At 35.1% G+C, this 27,887-nt stretch overlaps 1 protein-coding gene across 1 annotated transcript in view; it reads left to right on the top strand.

Annotated features, from left to right (window-relative positions):
- The window catches only part of LOC150101895 (MAP3K12-binding inhibitory protein 1-like), an 81,887-nt gene that overhangs the window by 25,423 nt on the left and 28,577 nt on the right, over window positions 1-27,887 (top strand). The window contains exon 5 of the mRNA XM_090400677.1: window positions 16,478-16,549. Within this exon, the coding sequence (XP_090256803.1) occupies window positions 16,478-16,549 (72 nt within the window). The remainder of the gene's footprint in view (window positions 1-16,477; window positions 16,550-27,887) is intronic.

Consider the following 27,887-nt stretch of genomic DNA (forward strand, 5'->3'; position numbering starts at 1 on the left):
CAAATTTATCCCGAACACCCTGTATATCTCCACAAACTTAGAACCACATCTTTCAAACATAGTTCTGAATGTAGCTAAACGCTCTTTACAACATTTGTATAAAAAACAGAATCAATATCTAAACCACAAATATGATGTTCTTGTTTCTAAACAAATCAAGCCGTTCCAAGTTCCAGATAATTGGATCATCAACGTATCCAGTCGGCCTTTAACTAATAGTGAAACACTCGCCCTCTCAAAAGGACATGATTTCTCTATAGTCCCTAAAAAGATTCCATATCTAGATTTTCTAGTTAATATCAAACGGAACCTCATTCATCTGTCAAGTGAAAAAGCTAATGCTCTCTGTCTAGAAGTTGCTTCTTCGCTACTTAAAGCCAAGCTTCCTCCTTCGAACATATCTCCTTCTGAAAAGAAAGCTATACATTCCTTAAGAAACAACAGTCACCTCATCATTACTAAAGCTGACAAGGGGAAAGCGACAGTAATTATAGACTCTTCAAACTATAGAAAAAACTTTCCCTTTTACTTCGAGATCGCTCAACATACCAAGAGCTCAATTACAATCCAACCAACAGACAACTGAAGAAATTAAATTCCCTGCTAGATGAGGTCATAAGTTTTGATGTAGACACTATTGAAAGACAAAAAACTCATTTTGCAAGGCCTCCTAGGTTTTATGGTCTACCTAAAATACACAAGACAGATATTCCTCTTCGCCCTATAGTGGATTGTATTGATTCTTCTCCTACTTATCGCATAGCCAAATATCTATCTAAATTATTGAAATCACACATTGGCAACACATGCTCTTTTTTCAAAAACCGTTCTGATTTCTTAAATAAATTGAAAAACATCACTTTACAACCTACAGATCTTATGGCTATCTTTGATATAGAATCTTTATATACGAATGTACCTCTCAAAGAGACTTTAGAATTACTTGCTGACATCTTCCCACAAGATACTATAAAGTTATTTGATTTTGTAATGCACTCTGGATATTTCTTATGTCAAAACAAATTTTACAGCCATGGGAAGTCCACTCTCTCCTGCTCTTACCAACTTTTATTTAGAACATCTAGCCATCCTGTTCTCATCTATATTCCCTCAACCATCCTTTTGGGTTAGATATATAGATAACATCTTTGCTGTATGGCCTCACAACAGAGACTCCTTACCTTCCTTTTTAAGCAGTATCAATTCCTTACATCCTCGTATAAAGTTTACCATGGAGATTGAAAAAGACAAGTTATCATTTTTAGACGTCCTTCTCATATCATTTTTAGACGTCCTTTCATCCATTCACCTTCAGGTATTCTTACAACAACAGTTTACAGAAAACCAACTTTCACAGGTCGTTATATTCTCAAAGAATCTGCTCATCATCCTTGTCAAAAAAACAGGAATCAATCTTACGAGCCAAAACTAACTGTTCAACTTCTCATTTATTACAGAAAGAACTTTCAGCTATCAAACATCAACATGAAACTAAATGGCTTCTCTGAAAAGAGTACACAACATCTTTTCGATTCTTACAATCCAACACAGAACAACAAAAGATTCAATACATTGAGTTTCTATTCCTTACATTTCTGGGATTTCAGAACCAATTTCAAGAATTCTGAAGAAATATGATTTAACAGCCACTTATACACCTATTAACAAATTATACACCCATTTTCCTTCATCTAAAGATAAACGCTACATTGTCTCTACCTGGTGTGTATCAAGTTCCTTGCAACTGTAATCTTTCCTACTTTGGACAAACTGGACGTTCTATAGAAAAAAGAATTCAAGAGCATTAATCGTCAATTCAACTCAACAAACCCGAGAAATCTGGATTAGCTCAGCATCCACAACATCCTTTGGTCCATGACTCTCCTCCTACACAGATGTCGCTACAAATTTGAATGTTTATTTAAAGAAAGTGTGGAGGCCTTATTTCAATGTCCTAACTTGAATCTTAATGACTGTATATCTATATCAAAAATTTGGGAAAGTTTAATCAGGATAACACATTAATTTTTTATTTATTTATTTTTTTTATGTAAATTTCCTATATTAGTCTAATGTTATTTAAGATTATTATATGAATTTCTGAATTAATATCTTTAATTATGACTTTAAAAATGTTTACTCTTCTAATATTTAGCGATATGACATCACGCAGCTCGTTCAATGTGTGAATGATTAATTGTTCATATTCCACCTTGTTTTTTAAAACTATTCCTATGTAGCCACTGAAGATGGTCTGTAATATTCAGACCAAAATATTTGGCAAATTAAACATTATTCTTGTGTAAATGTGTATATATTTCTAATGGGTGATTTATATCCTCCCTTGATAAGTCCTTGACTCCCTGGAGGTCTCAGACAATGATAATAATAAATAATAATAATAATATATAGATCGTGTTATAAAGCATAGTGGCATTAAATCTGATATCAAAGTTAGAGATGTTAATCCTAGCTGTTTACTATACTTTATGCAGATTATATTATATTATACTCTTTAAACATACAACCATGTTCACACCACTTTTTAACTTATGGATCTGAGAGCTGGTTTAGAAATAAAAGCTTCTTCTTAAGTTTCACAAACCCTTAAGGTTCTTAGCTGCAAGCACCACAGTTCTCCATTTTTTCCTATCTTTGCCAACTCCTTCCAGTTTTGCAGGTTCAACTCTTTCATGTCCATTTCGATGTTAACCATCCATCTTCTGCTAGGTCTTCCTCTAGAATGTCTTCCATTTAGGCGATATAAAAAGGTTCTCCTCACTACTCTGTTATCCTCCGTTCTTTCCAGGTGACCTAACCATCTGATGCGACTAGCTCTGATTTCATTTATTATTAGTGGCCTCTTATAAAGTTCATAGAGTTCTTTATTTGTCTGCCTTCTGCATTCATCTGTCACAGGATCTTTAACTGAGCCAAATATTTTTCTTAAGATTTTGTTTTTGAAGTGTTGTAGATCATTTCAAAGCAATGAAGATCAACATCAGCTTTTGTTATATTCCATGTCTCTGTACCATATAATATGGCTGGTCTAATTAGCATTCTGTAAGTATTTATTTTAGATTCATATGACAGAATTTTAGATGAGAGGAGGTGCTGAAGTGAGAAATATAATTTATTACCTGCTTGGATTCTCATCTTTATTTCTGTTTGGATCTTATTATCTTTAGTTACTCTGGAGCCTAGATATTTAAATTGTATTTAATTTTTTCAATATCATGTCAGCAAACTGAATAGTTGATGGCTTATTGAGATCATTATCTCTAGATACTTTGATTATATATTTTGTTTTATTTTGGTTAATATTAAGCTCTATTTTTTTGGAACAGGTTTTAAGCTTTATAAAAGTGTCAGTTATATCATCTGCACTTTTTCTATAATATCAGTATTGTCTGCATACCCCAGGAATGATGCAGAACATGATATAGTACCTTTAGTTGTTTCTAGAATTACTTTTTCTAAAGCTATGTTGAATAGTGTAGGCGATATCACATCTCCTCGTTTTAAACCTGTGGAGATGTTGAATGGCTCTGACAATATGTTGTTAGTGAAGACCCTACGTTGATTTTCCTGTAGACACATTTTGACCAGGCTGATTAATTTTTCTGGTATTCCAAATTCCTTTAAGATATTCCACAGACTTTCTCGGTGTATGCTATCATATGCTTTTTGGAAGTCAATGAAGAGATTATGACTTTCTTTATTATATTTCCAATTTTTCTGCAGAATTTGTCTCAAGATAAAAAGGTGATCAGTGGTTGATTGATTTCTTCTGAATCCTGCCCGATATTCTCTGAGAATCTCCTCTGCATATAGGATAATTCTTTTTGGGATAATATCAGATAGGATTTTGTAACTAGTATTTAAAAGTGAGATGCCTCTATAGTTTCACATTTCCTTTTATCACCTTTTTTGTGGATGGGGATTATTATTGATTCTTTCCAGTCTTCTGACAGTTTTTTCATTTTTCCATATGAGTTTAATTAGTGGGAACAGTTTGTTAGTTAATTTTTGTCCTCCATATTTAATTTGTTCAGATGTGACTTATCAAATCCTGCAACTTTATTATGTTTAAGATTTTTAATGCTTGGTTCTATTTCACTAAATGATGGCTCTTTGACTTCTGGTTCACAAGTAGTAGATTCTGGGTAGAAATGTTACTTGGGAATTTTGGCAGTTTAGCAGCTGTTCCCTCCACCTTTCAGCCATCTGTATGTCATTTGCAATAATGTGTCCTTAATTATCATTAATTATTGCAGTTCTTGATTGATAGTCTGTCTTTAGTTTATTTATACCTTGAAAAAAGTTCCTTGCATTTTTATATGTATTCTCTTTTTTCAGTTTTATCAATTATTTCTTTTAGATATCGTATTTTTTCTTGCCTAATAATTTTGTTTGATTCTCTGCTAGTAGATCTGTAGTTTTGATAGTTATTGTTGTCCTGTTGGTTCTGTAACCATTTAAGCTTAGATTCTTTTTTCATTTCTATCACTTCTTTGCATCTGTTATTAAACCATTTATTATATATGAAATATTTTGGAATCTTAAAACTTTTCAGATGCTCTGTTTATACAACACTTAATTTCATTCCATAGAGTATCTTCAATATTATTAAGCTCTGCTTTTATTTCACTAGAGTAGTTTGATCTCATGTTATTGTTTTTCAGGTTATCAATATTGAGTTTAGAATGTTTTATTATCTTTATTGAAATAGTTTTTGTTAAGTTTTATTTTCATTACTGATCCTACCAATGATGACCTACTTAATAATGATCTGAATTACAATCAGCACCTCTGTTTCTTCTAACAGTTTGAATATTGCTTCTAAATGTCATTTTAGAAATTATGGACTTTACAACCGTGTTATAAATAACATGGTTGTTTTACAATGTAACAATTTTAGCAATGTAAAGTCCATAATTTCTAAAATGAATGCTGATTACCGTGCAACACTAAAAGAAACTGCTTCTAAATATTCTTTTTATTAAAATATGATCAATTTGGTTGTGTTTATTCCACCAGGTGATGTCCCTGTTTGCTTATGAATGTCTTTCCTCATAAATGTTGTGCTTCTTATTATCAGATTCTTGGATATTGCTAAATTTATTAACCTTATACCATTATCATTTGAGATCTCATGTAGGCTGTTATTTCCAGTTGTTTGTCTGTAGATTTCTTCTCTTCCTATTTTTGCATTAAGATCTCCTGAAAGTATAATTATGTCATTATTTGGTATTTCATCAATTATTCCTTCCAGAATATCATAGAATTCAACCTTGGTATCTTGATCAGTTTCCTCTGTGGGTGCATGTGCATTAATTAAGGTTATTTTGAACTTTTTTGTAAGCAGTCTTATTTTACTGAGTCTTTTATTGTTGGCCTCAAAACATACAAGTGAATCCCATAGCCTTCTTTGTATCATAAATCCTGTTCCTAGTGTTAAACCTTGATAAATGGGAATCCTAAAGAATTCCACATCTATCATCGTTTTGTTGTGTCCCAATTTATGATTATTATTCTATCTAGTGAAATTTTGTTTATCTATATTCAACTTTTATCTATGTACGAAATATCACCCCAAAATACATATATTTAAGCTATTTCTCCCCTTAGTGTCCCTAATATTTATATTATACTGCGCCTTTTGGGACATTTAGTTTGAGATATTAAATACAAAAACAAGGAGCAATTACTAAAATATGTCTGAATGTGAAACAGTATTGCAGTCGTGACACTTTATCTCATTTTTTTTACACATTAATTTCCCGCGTGATTAGGTTCGTACGTTTTTCAAGTGGTGCATTGGGCAGCAATTTCAGACAACTGTTTTATCAATGAACAAAGGTTTATTAAACTCATTAGTATGGTACAATTCAATTTCTATTATAATTCAATTCAATACTAAGAAAGCATTTACAAAATAACATTAGCTTATCACAAGTAATTTGGCTATGATCCTATATGAGTATTGCGATCATGCCACCATAACAAATTCAACACATAGTCATATGTATAATCCCAGATCTAACTAACACTTTAGTTAACCCTATATTAGTCTGAATACGCTATATGCTGTAGCACCTGGACATATGTGATCAACACACTCTATTTTACTATGTAGATTAAATTATCCTTTCACTGTACTAACACATAACTTTGACATTTAAAACTTTCCTATACGTTACAATACACATGCATAATTCTCAGGACACATGAATTACTTATATAATATCAATATTAGCAAGCATACTTTCATTATAATCAGTCATGTACTAAAGTCCTAGTATAATTTTCCTTAGTCTCTTCAACAGTTCAGTAATAGAATAATGATAACAATTACAGACGATTTTCAGTTAACACGAGATTTTTACAGTACCTTTTTCTCTTGAGTTTTCTATATTGGCCTCTACCTTTTTCCGATTGAACTATCCTGGTATGATCTCTCCTATAATCGGTCACTCCTATGTTCTTTTGGCATTAAACTGTGCTTATGCAATCTTTACTTTTCGTACTTGAATTAAGAACACGCTTTAGAATCATCTATACCATGGCTGTGAAACTCACCACGTGGACACCGACTTCTTTACAGATTTCCTTTTTTCATCACTGGATGATGAAACACATAGATAATACCTTCTTTCCTTTAGCTAAATGGCATTCCTCGTTTCTTACCATAGGAAATATGGAATCGAAATCCCGCTCACTTTTGTTTCCTTGTTGTGATGACGGAGATAACTCCAATCCCGCCACTCAGGAAAACCATGTGAAAACCTATCCGAAAAACTCTTTGGGAAGAAACTCTCCGGAAGAAAAACCTCCTTGGGGGGGGGGTCTAACCCTTTTATACCTTGACCCCTACACCTTCTTTAATTTCTTCCGCGCCCTTACTGGATTCGACTTCACCGACCAATTAGGGTGGCGTTTTTCTGCCAAACATCCTGAGGTCGGTGAGCACGTGATGATGTCTTAAATCCGGGAATTGACCCTGAATATATTCCTTCTTTTATTAGTTAGTTCAACAAACACTTTTTTTTTTGTTATATATTTTACTTAGATGCAAGAATATTTTTCTTTCTTTTAAATAATTCATCTATTAGCTTTTATACAGGAGTTTTATTTTATTTTCTCTTCATGTTACACCATGATAACTGAAAATTCCACATAGTGAAGGTATCGTGGTGTAACAGTTTAACAGACAGAAAAATGAGATACAAAATTTTATGTAGGAAAATGCTTGCGTCTAAGTATGTGCTATATACATGTGATATAATATAAAATTATGTTAGCATAAAGAAAAGAGATTATAAGTTGTTAGAGGAAATAATACTTTTTTGATTGTGCAAGGCCATTAATAATGTATAAATTGAACAAAGATTTACTAAAATTTGTAATACTTATCTGAGGAATGACTTGCATAAAATATTGTGAATAAAGGTTCAAAGGGCAAAGGCACGCCAACAGAAGGAGAGGTGGCCTCAGGCAGTTGCGTGCTCATAGCACGTGGTGGAGCATGATCAGAAGAAAATCAGAAACAAACGGTATGAAGCGAGACCCACATGGGTGAAGTGCTACACATTGGGTGAGTTACGAAGGTTACAGTGATTACTGGTAGGGGAGATAGAAATAAAAGGGTTAGAAACCCCCCCCCCCGTAAAGTTTTTCTTCCCTTGACTGGTGGTCAGAGGTAGTCTGGCAGATAGAAAGTTGCACAGAGGAGCGGCTCTGTCCCGAAGTGCTCGGACTAAAAACAGCGGCAAGCTATGTTCAAAGTCCGGTGAGCGATAGCAGGAAATGCCGTCCAAGTGCTGGCGATGTTATAAGCTCTTGATCGTATGCTTTAGTAAATCTCCACTCATATATCCGTAGTCCTTGGAAACACTCAGTATCTAGGTAGAAGATATCGTGAAAGAGAAATCGCCCAATGCCACAGTTATGCCTGGAACAAGTCGGTCATGCCAGAATCGTGTGAAATTACAGAATGATCGGAGAATCCAAGGTACCTCACCGACTAAGTAAACAAGAAGGAAGACAGTCCAAATTGAAGGAATAAGTATGAAAGCCTTAGTGTATGGTAACGTTAAAATTTCCTTTGTCTGTGCTATGTGTGTAACTTACTATGGTGTTAATTGAAATTAAGAGACATTAAGGATTGAGGACTTTGATTTATTTAGAGCAGGACTGTAGCATGTTAACATTAGAAAGTATAGTGAGTTAGCTCATATACAGGTTAATTTAATGTGTATGCTTTAGAGAAAGCTGAGATAAATTAGTCTGAGTAACGAGATATATAATGAATGTTTAATGAGAAAATATTACTCTAGAACAATCTTCTTTGTGAATGATTTATTTGGAATGCTGTTTTTGATACTCTTGTTTCATTAAGGATACATGTAATCTTATCTGATTAGTATTGGAATTTAGTATGAATGTTAATTGTATTGTAAACGTGTTAATGTGTTTAATAAACCTTTGCTATTTTTAACCTAAGTGTCTGAATTCTAGAATCCGATGCACCAGTTGTAAAAAGTTCGAATCTGAGCAGGGAAGAATAGGTTACATTGTAGGTCATGACTGCAAAACAGTAGTCACTTGTGTCGTCTTGAAATCACTTCTTGGTTAAGATAACTTTACTTAATCTAACAATTTTAGGTGATGCAGCAAAAAAAATAAATATTCCTAGAGCTTTATGAGAAGATAGATTTCAAGAACTTTGCCATGTTGGGTTTGGCTCGCTCCTGAAGCAATCCCTTTGTGTCTTGGAGGTACCACGTGACTCTTTAGGGAAGATCAGAAGTATAGAGCATAAAATTAACAGTTTAAGAGATTGCGACACAACAACACTAGTTCATGTCTTCCTGTGATATTTCCACCATATAATAACAAATAAACTCTTAATTTATGTTCGCCACTATCAATCCATCTAGTTTCTTGAATTGCCACTATATCCATTTTATATTTTTTTTAAGTTCATCACTTAAAGTTTGCAGTGCACCTGCTCTTTATAAGCTTCTGACATTCCGCGTTCCAAATCGTAATCCTTTATTCCAAGCAACAGGTCGAGTTCCATCTTGTACAGTCCGATATTGAGGATTATTTGGTGCTTGGTTCCTGAAAAGTAAGGTTTTTACAAGATGAGGTTGTCAGCCTCATGCTCAATCTCCAACCTGGAGGACCAGGGTGTCTCTCTTAGTCTAGACCCTCACCTTTGACCAGTCCGGCTTAGGTGACCCTACTGGGCATAGCTACCACTGGCATTGCTCTCAGGGTCACTGGGACATTCAAGCCCTGCCATCACAATGAGGTGAAGACACCATCAGGGAGAGAAATAAAAACAATTGATCAAAAATTAGAGAGACCACAGATATGAGTACGTGTTCTGAGAAAAATTAGTGAAGTGAACAAATGGCATCAGTGGCAGAATCATATTATAAAGGAAGATTTTAAGAAGAAATTTGTATTAGCATTCAGGAAGCCATGAGCAGAGCAAATCTCATGTTGTAATGTCACTTAAATAGAATAAGAGAAGAAAGATTAGCAGGTATTTGATGGTAGGAAAAAAGGCCTAGAAGAAGATCAAGATCTGAGTGGATTACAACTTTGTTGTAACAAGCAAGGAAATAATGAGACCATGGCTGTAATGAGCAAAAAAAATCTATGTTTTTAATTTACACATATTCCCATGCATTTGCCCACTTTTGTAATGAGTATACTACATGGATATACTGTACAAATTTTGGTAACTATGCAGACATTCTTAACTGCTCAAGTAGTTCTTGGAATAGCCAAAAATGAACAGAGTGACTTAGCTATTATGACCACTTGCATCAGATTACAGGCTTATAAGTTTATAACCTAATCTTGTCCTTGGGGGACATCCACTCGCTATCTACTTCTCCAGTGTCTAGCCTCCAGCCATTCTCTCTTGCTTTACCCAAACACTGCCACAACTATAAAATCAGTTAAAAACAAACCTTTCCTTCAGAAACATGTCTACTAAAAGAAAATGTGTCTCTTGGTTCACGAAAAGTCAAAATTATTCTTGAGTTAGAACGTGGTGTGAAAAATGTTGAAGTGCATAAAAAGTTTTCTTTGTCCTCTTCAACATTATCAACATTATGGAAGAATGAAAATGTTTACAATCAGAACTGGAAAACAATATAACTAAAACAAAAAAAAAATTTAGAAATTTGAGCTTACAAATGTCAATGAAGTTGCTTCAATGGTTCACTACATAAAGTGCTGAATTCTCAATAGACAGTCCAATCTTGAAGGCCGAAGTGTAGAAATTTGCTAAGCAATTTGTGGTTATGATTATTTATGTAATAACAGTTGGCCCGAGTGATTTTAAAAAAAAAATAATTGAAATCGTGTTTATTAGTATTGCTTTTAATTATGTAGAAATAAACTGTTGAGTTTTAAGTGTATGGTTTTAAAACTATGAACAGATAAATTGCATTTAATATTAAGCAATTTGTCGTGATTGTTTATATACATATAAACAATTAAGTATATTGTTTATAAAATCATATTCACACAAATAATATCTAGGTATGTAATTATATTATTTTTATTCTTGAATACCTTTTTGAATCTGTTTTTATTGAGAATTAAAAAAAAAAATAAGTAGATTTTACTCATCACTTGTATAATGCATAATGGTTATAACATGAAAATTTTGTCAGTCTCTGGTGCTCATTATAAAAACCCACAGTTGAACCAAGTTCAACTGTGGGTTTTTTTTTTTTTTTTTTTTTTTTGCATTTTCCTCCCAATAGTAAAGCATCATATTCCTGCAATTTATAGCCAGTATAAATTGGAGGAATATGATGCTTCCAAGTCAGTGCAATTGTGTCTGGGTGATATGGCTGCGAAAAGAGAACTGACGGAGTTTGAAAGAGACATTGTGATAGGATGCAATGTTGCAGGCCTATCTGTTCATCAAATTTTTGATAAATTGGACCATCCCAGGTCAACAGTCAGTGATACCATATTAATACAGAAGCACAGGAAGTCAATTAGAAGTGCTACCTGCAGTGGATGACCCAACACACTCACCGAATGTGACCGTAGGGTGCTATGAAGGATAATATATAAAAACTGCCATTCATCAGCCACCACATTGAATGCGGACTTCTGGGCAACAAATGGAACACAAATCTGTACAAAAACATTCAAAACTAAGATTCATAGCATGGTTTCCATGGTAGGACTGCAATATGTAAGCCCCCACATGACACGAACCAACATGCAGTGTCATCTTCAGTGGTGAAAAGAGCATTTATAGTGAGTTGTGAAAGCTGTTATGGAGCAATGAATCAATCACATTACATCCTCAACTGAGCAGATGGACAGATGTTGGTGTAGCAGATGCCCAATAAATGTCTTACCAGAGTGCGTAATCCCAACTATGAAATTCATAGCTGGCAGTGTGATGGTATCATCCTGTTTTTGCCTGATTTGGCCTTGAATGTGGTACCATGAACATTGAATTACCAGAGGTATCTGAACATTCTGGAGAATGCAATGCTTCCTACGGAACTGACCATTGTCTCTTTCAGCAAGACAATTAACTGTGTCGTAAGGCTGCTGCTATAACTGTGTGGTTTGTGAACATGAACATCACCACACTTGATGGGCCTCCAGGGAAAGCCTTGATCTCAACCCTGTTGAACATCTGTGGGATGAACTGGAGCATTGAGTGAGGTCAAGGGATATGCCCCACAGAGTCCAAGACCTCACAACTTGCCTACAGGAAGAATGTGCCAAAATTCCCATTGATTGCTATCATATGCTTGTGGAAAGCATGCTCCGTAGGATTGCTGCTGTCATCACAGTGAAAGGAGGTCCTACATGTTATTAAAGCTGGTGCTATGACTCTTTATTCATTACTGTATGGTGTCTGTTGCCTTCTTTTCAAGCAGTGTATATATATATGTACAGCAATCCCTCGATTAATACACCTAATGCGTTCTTTAAAAACAGGTGCATTAATCGAATATAATAACCTATGGGGAAAAGTATAATTCGTTCCTCGAATTTCTTTTTTGACCTTTAATTTTTTTTTATAAAAGAATAAGGGTACATCTCAGGGCTAGTTAAAGGACAACCATGAAGCTGAAGGACAATAAAATATATTCAGAACATAAATTTATTATGGGGTGCTTAAGGGTCAAAGCTGTATAACTGAGAGGAGACCTCCACATAGCCTTTAAACGAATGCAGAGAACCGACCAGGGCTTCTGACCTAATGTCCAATTCTTACCTTCTTGTGAGTGCACCCCTGTTGGGTATCTACCTGGATACTGAACGAACGAGAATGGGCTGGCAATTTGGGATTTAGCCGACCAAATTATATTCTTATTGGCTTAAACCAATATAGAACATGATGGTATAACATGACAAAATTTCATGCTGGCTGGAGCGTTGCTCGGTTAAACAAGGCTCCCGTTGTTTTCACCAGGGAACCAGGGCGAACAGCGAAAAGTCAGCTACTGGAAGAAATCTGAAAGCACACCCCAACACAACATCACCAGAGTTAAAGATCAGTATTTCAACATAAGAAGCCTGAATGGCAAAGAAATGGAGCTAGCTGAAGAATTAGATAAGTACCAGATCAACATAATAGGAGTGACTGAAACAAAAAAGACAAACTGGTGAGATCTTTTTGAGCAATAAATACAAAATGTTATACTCAGGAAATGACAATCAAGAAAAAGGAGTAGCCATAGTATTCAACACAAAATACGAGGCTAATCTTCTTGAATGGCAGGCAGTCTCAAGTAGAGTGATGTGGGCAAATATCAGAATGGGGAATTGGACAATGAGACTTATTTGTGCCTATGTTCCACAGAAAGTTCTACTAAGGTAGAAGTGGGGGAATTTTTTGATGCTTTAGAAAAAGCAACTGACACAATGAAAAAGGAAAAGTTGGTCCTTGTTGGGGATCTAAATAGCAGAGTAGGAAATGATTGTCAGACATACAAAAATATTTTGGGAAAATTTGGAGAAAAGAGCAAAGCTAATAATAATGGCAAATACCTGTTGGATTTCTGTTCAGGACATGGACTGGTAAACATGATATCAGAATTGGAGATGTTAATGTCAGCTCTTTGCTTTATGCGGACGATGTTATACTTCTAAATAAATCCGCTACAAGTTTGCAAGATTCCCTGACTAGATTGAATAACTGTTGTAATAGATATGGTATAAAGGTCAGCATTAAAAAGACAAAGACAATGAAAATAGGTATAATTGTTGAAAATGTCAACTGCGTTGTGAACGGGGAACCTGTGGAACAAGTAAGACATTTCAGCTACTTAGACACTATTTTTAGTGAAGATGGTAAATTAAATATGGAAATAGACAACAGAATCAGCAAAGCTGGTATGGTGGGATGTCGATTGAATAAATTCATATGGAATAAGAGAGAAATTAGTCAGAACACTAAATTAGCTGTATACGAGACAGTGTTCAAACCAGTTTTAACTTATGGATCTGAGAGCTGGGTCAGAAGTAAAACACTTAACCAAAGACTAGAGACTGCAGATATGAGAGTCCTGAGAAAGATTATAGGCGTGAACAGATGGCATCAATGGCAATATCATATTAAAATCGAGGATATTAGGAAAGAACTTGACATTGTCAACATCCAGGAATGTGTTAGCAGAGCTAATCTCAGGTGGTATGGTCACTTAAACAGAATGGGCGAAGAAAGATTAGTAAAACAAGTGTTCTCTGCCAGGTTGGCAGGATAACGACCCAGAGGAAGACCAAGATATAGGTGGATTGATACGGTACAAAGTGCCTTAGAAGATAGAAATATAAGATCTGATAATATTGGAGTCTTGACAAGTAACAGGCTGATTTGGAGGAAAATTGTAAATAGGAAGTTAGTAATGACGTAAATTTTTCATGTAGTACTATCATATCCTGTACACCCCTTGAGGGTACGTGTCAGGAAATTGATGACGATGATGATGATGATAAATTTATTATTCTACTTCTTAACAAAGAATTGAGCTAACATAGTTTGGCAATCATTCCTTTTCTTTTTTTTTTTTCATACAACTGACGGTATGGTCCTATTGCCTCCTCTACTACTCCTGCAAATTTTACTTCTCTCTTCATTAGGGTCAGCCTCTAAGCATTGCTGCTTAAACACTTCGATTGTACAAAAAATGTTTTCAAATTGTTTCTTTGAAATCTCTTTGGGCTTGTCAGTGATTAAATTTTCTTCATATTCTTCATGATCTTCTCGCTGTACATCTAAAATTAGCAGGTCGGAATCACTCAAAATCTTTTGCACACTGTGGAATAATGTACTTCCAAACGGCTCGCAATATGCGAGCCGTTTGGAATTACATTATTCATTCGATTTTTGCAACTTTCTAACCAGGCTGAGATTTCTCTGATTTGTCCAGAAAAGTCTTGGAAGACATTCGCTTCCAAAAAAGGTCAATTTCATTGACATTAAATATTTGTTGGACACAATAGTCCCCCCCCCCCATCTTCTTCCACAATTTTCTTCAAAACTCTTTGGATAATTCGCAGCCATCTCCTTATCTGCACTTGCAGCTTCACCTGTGATTAAACATTATGTAGGCTCTTTTTGAAACCTCAAACCACCCAGCACTAGTGTGGAATTCTTCTTTTCCATCATTGATAGCCCTTTCTTTCCAAAGGTTGCAAACAGATAAATGCTTTTGATTTAATAATGTCAGTGCTTAGCGGAATGTGATTTCGGTTACATCTTCAATCCATGTAGAAAGAAATCTTTCGAATTCAATCATTATAATACTTTGATTTCGAGTGCATGCACGATGAACTTCAAGCAGTCTTATTTTCTCTTTTTGCTTGCAGTAGCTTTGCTTAAAATTCCTCTTATAGTTGATTCACTCGTTTTTGTGTTCCTGTCCTATCTTTGCTCTGGACTTGGCTTGTTCATTTTTCTTTATTATTTCAAGTTTTTCTTTAAACAAGATTACTTTTCGAATCTTTTTACACTTCCACTTGTCTGCTCACTTATTCTTTACTCGTGATGAAAAATACTTTAAAATAAAAAAGTAAGGAAAACAATTTCAAAGTAGGCACAAGTTATGATCATCAAAATTTTTGGCAGTAAATTTGGAACATAGTATACATGGAAATAGTGTAGTATGCTATTAAAAAAACTTTGTAAAATGTTTTAAATCAGTAACTAAAGTACTTCATCCTGGTTAGTGATTTTTTTAAAATAGTTAGCCATAAAAATGTATAGATAAAAATGTTCAAAATCTGTAATATTATTTTAAAGATGTATATAGGTGCACTAATCTAATTTTAAAGCCGCACTAATTGAATTTGGGTATAGAAAAAAAATTATGCATTAATTGAGGAATTGCTATATATATATGGTGGAAATATTAAAAACAGATTTTTATAGATAGTATTTACTGAATATTTTAACAGTAAACTCTTTATCTAATAAATAATATATTATCCTTTTATAATGTAGACATGATAAACATGTTACATATTCACAGATATATTTAGTATACCAACTCATAGTTATTATTCAGTTTCAGTGATAGGGTAAGATTAGAAAATAATAAGGCTGTGATATTTGTATTAAAGCAGGGATGTCCAACCCACAGACTGCCTGCAGCCGTTGACTGTTAGCAATGTGGCCCCATAAGATCTTAAACTTTTAACATGATTATGTGATGCGAAAAAAATGATGTCTTTCTTTCTGTTTTGATACAGGAATTTGAGAATAGGTTTCAAGATTTCAGAAAAAAAAAAAATTTTTTTGTATATTTGCGACTCCATTTTCAGTCCATATAAATACATTATCTTCGAATTTTCAAATGGAATGTATAGAGTTGCAATTAGATATTCAACTCAAAGAAAAATTTGATCATGTCTCTATGCTAGATTTTTATAAGACCTATCTTCCCAGAGAAAAATATCCTTTGCTTCACAGTCACACTTTATTCATGTCATCGTTTTTTTGTTAGTACATGCATTTGTGAACAATTTCAAGAATGAAGCATGTGAAGAGTAAAGTTAGATCAAAAATTTCTGACGAGAACCTTGAGAGCTCACTACAAATTGCAACCATCGAACCAGACATTGATGCATTGGTTTCACGTAAATGAGGCCAAATATCTCACTAGTTTTTTAATTTATGCTGCCCTCTTTTTTTTAATGTTATAATAAAAAATTTAAAAAAATAAAGGAAGTTTTGTTACTTATATATATTAACTATATTATACATTTTATATGTGGCCTAAGATAGTTCCCCTTCACTCAACATGGCCCAGGCAAGCCAAAAGGTTGGACACCCATGTATTAAAGCATTCTTATATGTTTTCCTGTATTATTTGTTTTTTGTTGATTAAAAATTTTTTTTTTTAATTGATGAAATTTAACTGTCTCTTTGTCTCATCCTACTCACATTTGATTATTTCTGCCTTTTCAGAAGCTAATACCACTTGTGCAAGAGTAGATGCTGTTTTTATTCCTAGGTTAGGTGGTTCAAGTCATGTTAGAGGTAAAATACTTAACATTCCGAAAGTTGATCATAAGCTTTTTATATATTTAATCTACTATTTACATCTAACCATTGTTCTTTTTTTATGGTAATTCTAATCAGAACTAGACTTGTACACACTGCTATTATGGATTGGCAAATATATCTACAAAACTAGCATCAGCCATATATAATATTAGTGATATTGATATTCTGTGGATGAGCACTGCACACCTAGCATGCCCTGATTATTTGCCCGTGACATATATATTCTTCAGAGGTTTCTTATATTTATCATATGCTGATATTGCAGATTAAAAAATCAAATGAGATTTGATTTTTTAAAATTATTTTTTTAAGAGTAGTACTTTATATTATATGAAGACAAAATTAACTATGAATTTATTAAGCTTCTTATATTTTGTTTCCATTAATTTGTGGAACAGAACATAAGCAGAAACAATTCAGATTATAATGAAAAAAGCATGCGCCTACTCGGCCTAGATATAGATGGCCAATCAATTGAAAGTTGTATTAGAATAACAGTCTTCCAAATTTTAGGTAAATGAATGCAGCCGTGCTTTTCACAGTTAATATAGGCGTCATTACTGATGCTGATTTCAAAAATATCTTAATAGTTTGTGATATTGTGTGGTTTTCTATTCCCGACTTGCCATGGTGGTGGTAGCATATGATTTATTTTGTTCTTCAAGGCAGTTAGCATTTCTTCTGTAGTACACCAACTTGCAACCACAAGCGCTGGATATACCTTTAGATGTATCAAAAAATAGACCTGAGGCGAACAGATGATTGTTAGTTTGTTGTGTAGTTTAATAGTGAATGCAGATATTTGTTGGGGATGGGGGTGAGGAGTAATACATGCATGTTTTCAGAGTAGGCTAGTAAAAATCTGTCTTATGTGTAGGATTCAAACTCATAGTTTGTCGGTTGAAGCACAGTGTATGTTATCCATTTAGCCAACCAGGCCAGTTCTATATTTATGTAGCACTTCACCTATCCTCTCACATATTAAAAAGGCATGTCCCATTCCTTATATCTGAAATTTGTCTGAAAAATATAGCCAATGTACCACATAAAACATTCTCTTAAGTACCAACCCCATCCTTTGATATATATATATATAGTACTTTATATCTGCTTTGGATAGAATGAACTGTTGAAATGTAAATATATAGAATATGTAAAATACTTATGTTACCATCATTATGGCAAGTCAGAAATAGATCATGCTTTAGGCACTCCTCTGCATAAGATTAGATGGAAGAAAATAGCAAAATACCACATTGAAATAGAAAACATTACAAATCTAGGAAGGAAGTCATTTTTGGAGTCAACGACAACACATTGCCCACCACTAATATAGTTAGTGGAGGGCAATTAAAGAGAGTATTATTCTAAGACCAGTTTTCTCGTGCTCTCTATATATCTAGTTCCAGAGGATGCATGTGTTTTTCCATTATAGTATTTCCACTAGTTATATGATCTTATATTTTAGCATAAGTGCCTTTGTGCAGCAAGAATGCTTGTTTGAATCGAGTGAAATATATGTAGCTTAATAAATTCAGTTATGTTATTCAGCTATTAAATTAAATGATTAGTAACTAGCATAGTTTAAGGATGATGTTTAAGTGTGTCGAGCAAGAAACTCATCTTAAAACACCGAATGATTTATTACACAAGAAAAAAAAACACTTTCTAAAGTACATATTAAAATACATTTTTTTCACACAGAGTAAAATATATTTATATAATATGAACATAGGAACCATTGAAGTATAATGCTTCTGTTTTATATATAGTGTTTTTTGAATTGTGAGTCTTCAAGTTCACTGTCCAAATTGAGAACTGTGCTGCTCAGTGCAAGTAATTTGAGTTGAAAAACACACACACACACACACACACACATATATATATATATGCATTGATAGATGCAGTTCTTTAATTATTAGTTCTGGCAGGCGGGTGGGGGGGAAAGAGAGAGAGAGACTATATGAAGATGTGTTTTAGCTAGCAGCTGCTTGTTAATAGTGAATGTGTAGTTAAAAAAAAAACTACATATTTGCATGAGCACGTATAATGATAAACAGAAAGCTACTAATTTTTCATTGACTTAAGTGAATATCCTGAAGTTTATGTATGCCATGATTATTTTTATTTTTTAATTACAAATCCACTTAATATTGGGAAATAGGAGCATAAAGCTGGGTTGATAATCGTTTAGCTAGCTTTATGCCAGCTTATCTATGTGGAGTATATGCTTCTGATCTATTGTTACAGATGTGTTTACATGATGATGTCAGAAAAATAATTTTGAAGACGTTCTACTCATGAAAGCAAGTTCATTTGATCACTGATATACAGGGTGGTCATAATTAAAGTTCCCCTATTCAGAGTGTTATATAACTCTTGATCTAACAACTGGAATGTCACCAGATTTGGTAGGGGAGACTAATCAAGACATGGAAGAAGGATTCCATGAAAAAAAAATTTTGCCAAAAAGTTGCCAATGGAAGGGGGTGGGTGATATGGTGCTGTACAGTGTTAACACGTTCGCTGCCACGCTACTTTGGCATGGTCTGTTCCCCTACGCCGAGCAGTTTTACTTCTTCAAGGTCAGTACGATAATCTCATTACCGGAGGTAAACGTCCTACGAGTATACTCGTAGTTGGCTTGTACAGAGCATATACGGTCTATGAGAATACACAGTTTTGAAGCTAGCCCCACAAGCCAAGCATTTTCACTTCTTCAAGGTCACTAAAATAATCTCGTTCCCGGCGGTAAGCGTCCTACGAGTATACTCGTAGCTGGCTTGTGAAGCAGGTTTACCCACTACGAGTATACTCGTAGTTGGCAGCGAACGTGTTAAAAAAAAATCAGTAAAATAAAATGTATAACAAAGGCTAAACTGAAATGAAATATTACCTTTATGTGTTGCACTTATGATAACGTTTAATATCAGTTTAATTTAGCATAGTAATTATGGTATTACAGTTTCTTGAATGTAAATATTGTCTCAAACCTGTTGCACAACTAAGCACATTGAGTTCACCTATGTGAAAGAGGACCTGGGTCTCTGTATCCACCATTCTCGTGGACCAGAAATTGCATCGTGTACACAGCATTCTCAACAGCAGAACCTAATATGCCTGAAGCAATGCTTGTCACAGTCTCTGATACGTTGCTTGTCCCTTTAAGGCTGCCAAGTTTGAGACTGCCACCTTGGACATTGGCTTTAAGGTAACCCTACAACAGGAGTAGTATCAGAGGAGTGAGGTGGCCATGCAGCTGGAAAGAAGCGACTAATCGCTCTTTCTTCTGGGAAGTTTTGCTGTAGAAGCTGCTACCAGTTGTGTAATGTGGGGAGGTGCTCCATCTTGCATAAATGGTCTCCTCCAGACATCATCAGTGCTGAAATTGTGGAATAACAAAACTTTCAGCATATCATGATATTTCTGCTGTGGAGCCACATCAAACAGTAATTTTCAGTGAACTTAATGGGAGTGCATGGAGTGATTCGGAAGCCCATTGACAATTACGGGTGTTTAACAGTCCTGTTCAGATAAAAATGCACCTCATCTCCCCACAGAAATTTCCAGTAGCAAGCATCGTCAACTTCCAATCTGACCAGAAGCATCAGAGTAAATGTCAATCACTTATCATAATCATCATGTAGCAGCTACAGTACATGGCTGATCTTGTATGGATAAAATGTAATAATTTTGCATAAGACTATCCATACTGTGGGATAAGGCACATATAGACATATCCAGACAAAGACATCTTTGTTTGCAGTTTTATACTAGAAGAAATAATTCTAAAAATATCATGACTATTGTTTGGGCATCACCATGAAGTCCAAAGACTCATCGCAGGAGATCCAGACTGTTCACATTATCTATCCTGCTTCTCCTTGAGCCAATTAACAGGCAAAATGTTCACCACTTCCTTACTCAACTTCCAAGGATGACTTCTTGTCCTGCCCCCCCCCCCCACCACCACACACACACAGCCAAGTCGTGACGCACTTCCTCTGCATCAATCTTATAAAACCTTTTAAGTAACTTAAATGTTTCCATTATACTTTCTCTTTTTCACCTGTCAAACAACTTCTGCAGACCACAAACCCTCAATCTACCCTCATAGGGATACATTGGTCAGCATCTTGGTCACTTGCTTCTGGATCCACTCCACTACTTTCTCATCCGCCAAGGAAACCCAGATGACCAGACCTGAGCACAGTAATCCAGATGTGGATGTATTAAGGTCTTATAAAGAAGAGTAACAACTTCCTTATCTCTATTTGTGTGTTCTTCAATCCTATGAGCTAGTTTTGACAACCTTAGCAATATGCTCTCTAAACTTCAGCTCTCCATCTACTACCTATCCTGAATCTCTGGCGTCACCTATTTCCTGGAGTACATTTCCATCAATGTAATACACAGCTTGTAATCTGTTTATCTTAAAATGCATAACTGTATATTTCATCACATTAAATTGATATCCATTATATTTTATCGTATTGACAACCTATTTAAATTATCCTGTAAGCTCCCCACATCACCTTGATTAACTATTACTCTACCCAATTTTGCATAATCAGCAAACAACTGAATATTTTCCTTCAGATTGTTTCTTATATTATTTACATGCAAATTAAACAGTAGTGGTTCTAGCACTGAACCTTGTAGCATACTACTAGTCATTTGCTACTGTTCTGGATTTTGCTCATCCATATACCACTTTTTTGGTATCTGTCCATCAGCGACCCTTGTATCCATATATACATTATATCCATCCCTATTTATTCTAAGTTGCATAACAGAGCTCCATTTGGTATCCTGTCAATGCCTTTGCAAAATCTAGCAATATCATCATGTAGCAATTCCTTTTATCCAACTAAGCTGTCACTATTATAAAAAGTTAGTAAATTACTGAGGCATTACTGACCCTTCACAAAGCCATGCCTCTCATTCTTATCTACCCATTCCAGTGAATTATTATTATTACCTTTTTTTTTATCTAGTACTTTTACCACCACTCTTGAGATACTGATTGGAGATCACCCTTTATTCAAAGGAATTATTTTGCCTTCTTTCCACTCACTTGGAACTCTGTTAGAGCTGAGGCTTTAGTTAAAGACCCTAGTCAGAGGCATTGCTTGTTCTCTTGCTCACTCTTGCAAATCATGAGGCTGATATCCCATCTACTTGCATGGCTGTATTTACATTGAAATTCTGCATTATCCTAAGAACCCTTCAATTTGTCCACCTCTGTTCTCACATCAGTCTCTGTCACATATGTTACAGCATAACCTCGCTTGGATGATATACTCTTGCAAATTAGTCACTCAGTAACTCAACTAATTTATCAGCTTTTATCACCTCACCACCATCAACACTCATTAAGATTATCCTTCCATAGTCATTCTTCCTCTTACCTGCAACACACTTACCTGATAAACCCTCCTGCCCTTGCATATACAATTTATTGCTTCCTCCAGATGTCCCTTAACTATCTCCCTTGCACTACTAATATCCCTTTTCTTGCAAGTTTTTATCCCATGATATAGCCTCAAGCTTTCTCCTAACCCTATCATAATCACCTGCCTTATAGTTCGATATATATTCGTTCTTGACCACGTCCCTAGTCAAGACTGCATGAGCATTCTTCCCAATCAGAGGCAATGTGGCCACCTTGGTTATGGCTAGCTCTTCTGATCCTATGACTAGATCAAATATACACGTGTTAAGGCTAAAGTACTGGGGAAAACTTAGTAAAATAGCACTAGTAATTGATTAAAAATAGTATTTAATGTTTTCAGTATTTCATCTCAATTACAGAGACATCATCAGAGAGTACAAAATGAGATGTTACACGCACACACAAAGGCAGCACAAAACTAACTGAAACACGTGGATGAAAGACCAGAGTCCTAACTAGATGGGTATGGACACCTGTCAGCAGCCTAGGATGTAAACTGGGATCTCGAAGTATTAGTGTTTCTTATATTTTGGGAAGTTTTAAGTGGGGCTTGAAAGTGGTGCAAAGCTTGTATTTCTTTAAGATTCTGGATATTTTTTTCTGATGTGCCTTGGACATAGGGAATGGTGATAACATTACTAAAATCTTTCTGAAGAGAGGGTTGTGGATTTGGGAAAAGATTGATTATTTTTTGATATTGTGGGAACTGTAGCCATTACATAGAAAAGTGTGTGTATATGATTGAATTTGTTGCAAGAAATGTCTCATTGGCACAAAGGTTATAGGCTCTATGGGTTAGTGTTTTTATGACACCGTATTGTTGAGAGGGGCGGACAGTCATAGGAAAGTTTGTGAATGTATCTGCCTGTATGAGTGGGTTTCCTATATACTGAAAAGAGCAGATGACCGAGATGTCCAGAAATACCAGACTATTATTAGTTTCCTTTTCCATTGCAAATTGGATTCTAAGGTGAAGACTATTGAGATGACATAGAAAAGTATTTAATGTGTCTGGGCCATGAGACCAAATAGAAAAGGTATCATCTATATATCTCAACCAGCTTGGTTTGAGGAGGTCTCAGTCAAAAGCTTGTTTTTCAAAATTTTCCATAAAAAATTGGCAGGAGGGGGAGACCCTATAGAGGTACTCTTTATCTGTTTATAAATTTTGTTCTTCCAAAAGAAATAACTGAAATGGATACCAAAGGAAAAGAGATCGCTGATATCAAGGGGGAAAACATTTTTCAAAAGCAATAAGGTGTCATTTTAGGGAATGTTACTGAACAATGAGGTGATGTCAAAGCTCACTAGGATATAAGTATCGTTAACAATTATATCTTCAATGGAGCTTTTAAAATGGGAAGATTTTTTTATTTTATGTAGTATGATCAGTGAGGGTGGGGAGGGCTGATTTTGTTAAGTGTTTGGATAATTTATAGCATGGAGAATCAGTGGTATCTACTACGGGTTGTGGAACGGGGGGAATTGGGTTTATTAATCTTAGACAAGACTAAGATTAATCTTGGGGGGGGTTGAGTTTTTCAGTTATACAACTGAGGGGTTTGAGTTTTTTTTTTTATTAATCTTGGGCAAGCCATATATATATGGGGAGGGGGGGGGGTGTTGAGTTTTTTGTGTGGTATCATTAGGCAAGGAAGAAACTTTTTTGAGTGGGCATTTTAATTTCTTGATTTGTGAGTTTGTGGGATATAATCTAAATCTATAGGTGGAGCAGTCTCTAAGAATGAGATTCATTTTCTTATTGTATTCACTGGTGTTGAGGATAATGGCAGCACTTCCCTTGTCAGACCTAGTAATAACTATGCTGTTATTTTTACTTAGTTTATTTAGGGCATTGAGCTGGCAGGGAGATGGATTTCTTTTGGGAGGCAGAGATCCAGAAAGTGAACTGGTGATGTCAAGCCTTATCATACATCCTGTTAACGTCCTTCCCTTGCAGATTCTTGTGACATGGAGCTCTTCACACTACCATCTAAGATTGCTAAAATCATAGTCTTAGCGCCTGAGATAGCTCCATGTCACAAGAATCTGCAAGGGAAGGATGTTAACAGGACATGGGAGATAGTCAAGAGGTATCTGATGGAAATAGGAGTTAGATGGATGAGTAGCATCAGAAAGGTGATCAGCAAGCTCACAAGTAGTCCAAGGAAAGAAAGATGACCAGTGTAGGAAGGAAGGAAGGCAGAATCAGATTTGAGAAGAAATTAACTGAGCAAGCCAAAGTAAATCCCAAAATGTTCTTTCACTGTGTGGCAAGTAAAAGAAAAAATGACTTTGGAAGGATAACTTTAAGAAGTGCTGATGGTAGTAAGATGACAGAAGCATGCAAAATATTGAAAGTTTATTTTTCACTTGGTTAGCGTATAATAAAATTAGTTTAATCCTTTATCCAAGTGTGAGCAAACAAAGTTTGCACCTGAAAGTATCTTCAGAGCTGGGGTAAGGTGGTACAACACCAGGGCAACTCATTGCAAAGGTGGAGCAAGCTACCAACACTCCTATCTTAGTATCTCCTATAATGCAAAACACATCTCCTTGCAGATATGTCTAATGTTATGCATTAAGGGAAGGGCCACTACCCAGACTAGTTTCGACCTTTATTGAGGTGTCTTCAGTGGGAGCCAGGCCCAAGTCGAGATACCAGGCAGAAGCATTAGCAGGTCATCTCTACTTATAGGAGTTGCCAAATGGTGTGCCACCCTTTTTTAATAAATTACTCTGGATTTAGAGGAAGATGTTGAAAGTTTATTTTTCACTTGGTTAGAGTATAATAAAATTAGTTTAATTCTTTATCCAAGTGTGAGCAAACAAAGTTTGTGCCTGAAAGTGGTACTTTCACCAGGTGGTACAACACCAGGGCAACTCGTTGCAAAGGTTGAGTTATTGAGTGACCACTTTATAAGGGTATGTTATCCAAGTGAGAATATTGCTGTGATGGGAACTGATGTGGGACTAGAGGTTGATGAATTGGTGTACTTAGGATATTAGAGAATCTCAGTGCAAATATGATTTTGGGATTAGATGGGATATCACCTTGCTTATTACAAGAATGTGCAAAGCAATTGGTATTGCATTTGACTTGGCTGTTTAACTGAGGTCTTAGCTCTCGTAAAGTTCCAAAGGAAGGAGGACAAAATAATTCCTTTATATAAAGGAAATTCCAAGATTGCAGTAGCAAATTACAGACCAATCAGTATCTCAGAAGCTGTGGTAAAAGTATTGGTAAAGTTGGTCAAAGACAGGATTAAGAATAGGAGACTATATGGTGGAGGGGGCATCTTTGTGAACAGTTGGTCTCATTTAGTAATTTACTAGCTTTTTTTATAATAGTGAAAGCTGAAAGTCATTTGAAAGGATGCTGCATTGAGCCCTGTTATTCAAATTGAAACAAATGGGGGGGCTCTTCATTTTTGACCATTACTTGTATATATAAATGACACAAGAAATGATTTGTAAGGAAATGTTTAGCTGTTTGCTGATGATGTAGAGAGCCTGCAAGATGATTTAAATAGGCTGACAGTATGGTCAAAAGATAATGTGAGTAGCTTTAATGTGGAAAAGTCTAAAATTATGCATTTTGGGATAAAAAGACTACATGTTGTGTAGCACATTAATGGAATTGTATTCCAGGAAATTGAAGAAGCTAAGGGTCGAAGTAGGTTTCAGAGGACATACTGCTGAGGTGTTCAATGTATCTCATAAGATTACTTGATTACTGAAAAATGCACTAATGAGCGGAGATAAGGAAGATGTCATTTCTTTTTTATAAGGCATTGATATATCCATATCTGGATTACTGTCCTTGGCTCTGGTGAACTGGGTTTCTTGCTGAGGAAGAGATGGTGGGAAGAGAATCTGTAGCAAGTGACTATGAGGATGAGTGGCCTTTGGAATATTCCTTTGACAATAGATTGAGAGTTCATGAGTTCAAAAATTGGTAGGTAGGTGAAAAAGAGTGGTGTGATAGAAACATATAAGTTACTAAAAGTGTTTTATAGGATTGATGCTGAGAAAATGTTTCAGTACACATTTTAATGGTCAGTCATGAAAATTCAGTATAACCATGGCTACAATGGGTGTTGGGACTTGATTTTCAGCTTGGAGAGTGGTAATGAGTAGTGGAATAGGTTGCATTGTGAGTGCATTGCCTGTCAGCGAGTTCAAGGAGAGATACAGTAGGTATTGTGTGGATATTAGTTAGTTTGGGTTTTTCTGTAGCAAGTCTTTCAGCTCCATGGAGGTGTCTGTGCAATAATAAATAATAATCTGTAGAATTTTCTTTGTTTTTTTTCTGGTTTTATGCTTTAAAGTTCTTTTTTGTATCACATATTTCGATAACTAAAATCTATTCAGTTTTTATCTGTATCAGTTTTATTCTTAAATACAGCTAAGTTTCGATTAGTGTGGATAACGAATCCCCATGGAGTGGTCACATTATTCTAATTTACAGCTATTCAAACTTATAATTATATGTAAAATATGGTAATTGATTCCAGCTCAACAGAAATAGGCAGTGAAAAATTTTAAACATAAGTTTTTATGTTTATTAACAAAATAGTACAGTAAAGAATAAAAAAAAATATAGTTATTTAAAAAATATTCTTTGGCATTATTGTTGGCTTCTTCAAATGCTCTATGTTAATCAGATCGTGAAAACTAACATTAGCACATGCACACATGAAGATAAACAAGTGCAAACTGAAGTAGCAGCATCTAAAACCCTAACGGTTTTAGGTGATGTTTTGATTCTAATGGTAACCTCAACTGTGTATATCCCATGGAGTGGTCACATTATTCTAATTTACACTATTCAAACTTATAATTATATGTAAAATATGGTAATTGATCCAGCTCAACAGAAATAGGTAGTGAAAAATTTTAAACATAAGTTTTTATGTTTATTAACAAAGTACAGTAAAGGATAAAAAAAAATAGTTATTTAAAAAATATTCTTTGGCATCATTGTTGGCTTCTTCAAATGCTCTTTGTTAATTAGATCATGAAAACTAACGTTAGCACATGCACACATGAAGATAAACAAGTGCAAACTGAAGTAGCAGCATCTAAAACCCTAATGGTTTTAGGTGATGTTTTGATTCTAATGGTAACCTCAACTGTGTATATGCTAGCCTCTCATTAGATGAATTTTGGTTTGCATTAAATGTGACCTGGTATCATTGTACAATTTACACTAAATATCAATGGAGATTAGCTTTCTGATACAGGTTTTGTATGGGAAGTGATATCCTAGAAGAGGAAAGTCACTAGTGGCATGCCCTGGGATGGGAATTTGTTTTGGGATCATTGTTTTGTATGTAAATAACATTGGAAAAGGGCTTAAATGGTGAGAGTTATGAGAAGTATAGCTGATGTAGCTTTGACCTAAATAGACTTTCTGAATGGGCAAATATGTGTGTGAGGATATCAAATTAATCTTGCAAAGTGTAAGGTTTTAAAATTTGGGATGCAGAGTATAGGGTTGGGGGGATATTTTACAGAAGGTGGAGGAGATGAAATATTTGGGGTGATGGTGGATAGGGACTTGAAAATTTCCAGACCTTTTGCTAAAATTGTGAGGACAACACAGTGGATTATAGGAATGATGCGGAGAACACTAACGTTTAGAAGTAAGAATGTTTTGATTCTATTGTACAAGGCTTTGATCAGGCTGCATATGGATTACTATCTATCTATCCCAATGGCTTTAACAGGCCTTTAAGGCCCACAACCTTCCAAGTATGCTTGGATTTCGTAACCGAAATACGAGGATAGAATGGTCACTCCTATGCCTCAAGGTATTCTTGGCTGTATCCCTGTGTGTTCAAGGGGCCGGTT

Source organism: Typopeltis vanoorti, chromosome 11 (genome assembly GCF_054136105.1).
Source record: "Typopeltis vanoorti isolate ZY-2024b chromosome 11, IOZ_Tvanoo_1.0, whole genome shotgun sequence".
NCBI classification, from domain to species: domain Eukaryota; kingdom Metazoa; phylum Arthropoda; class Arachnida; order Uropygi; family Thelyphonidae; genus Typopeltis; species Typopeltis vanoorti.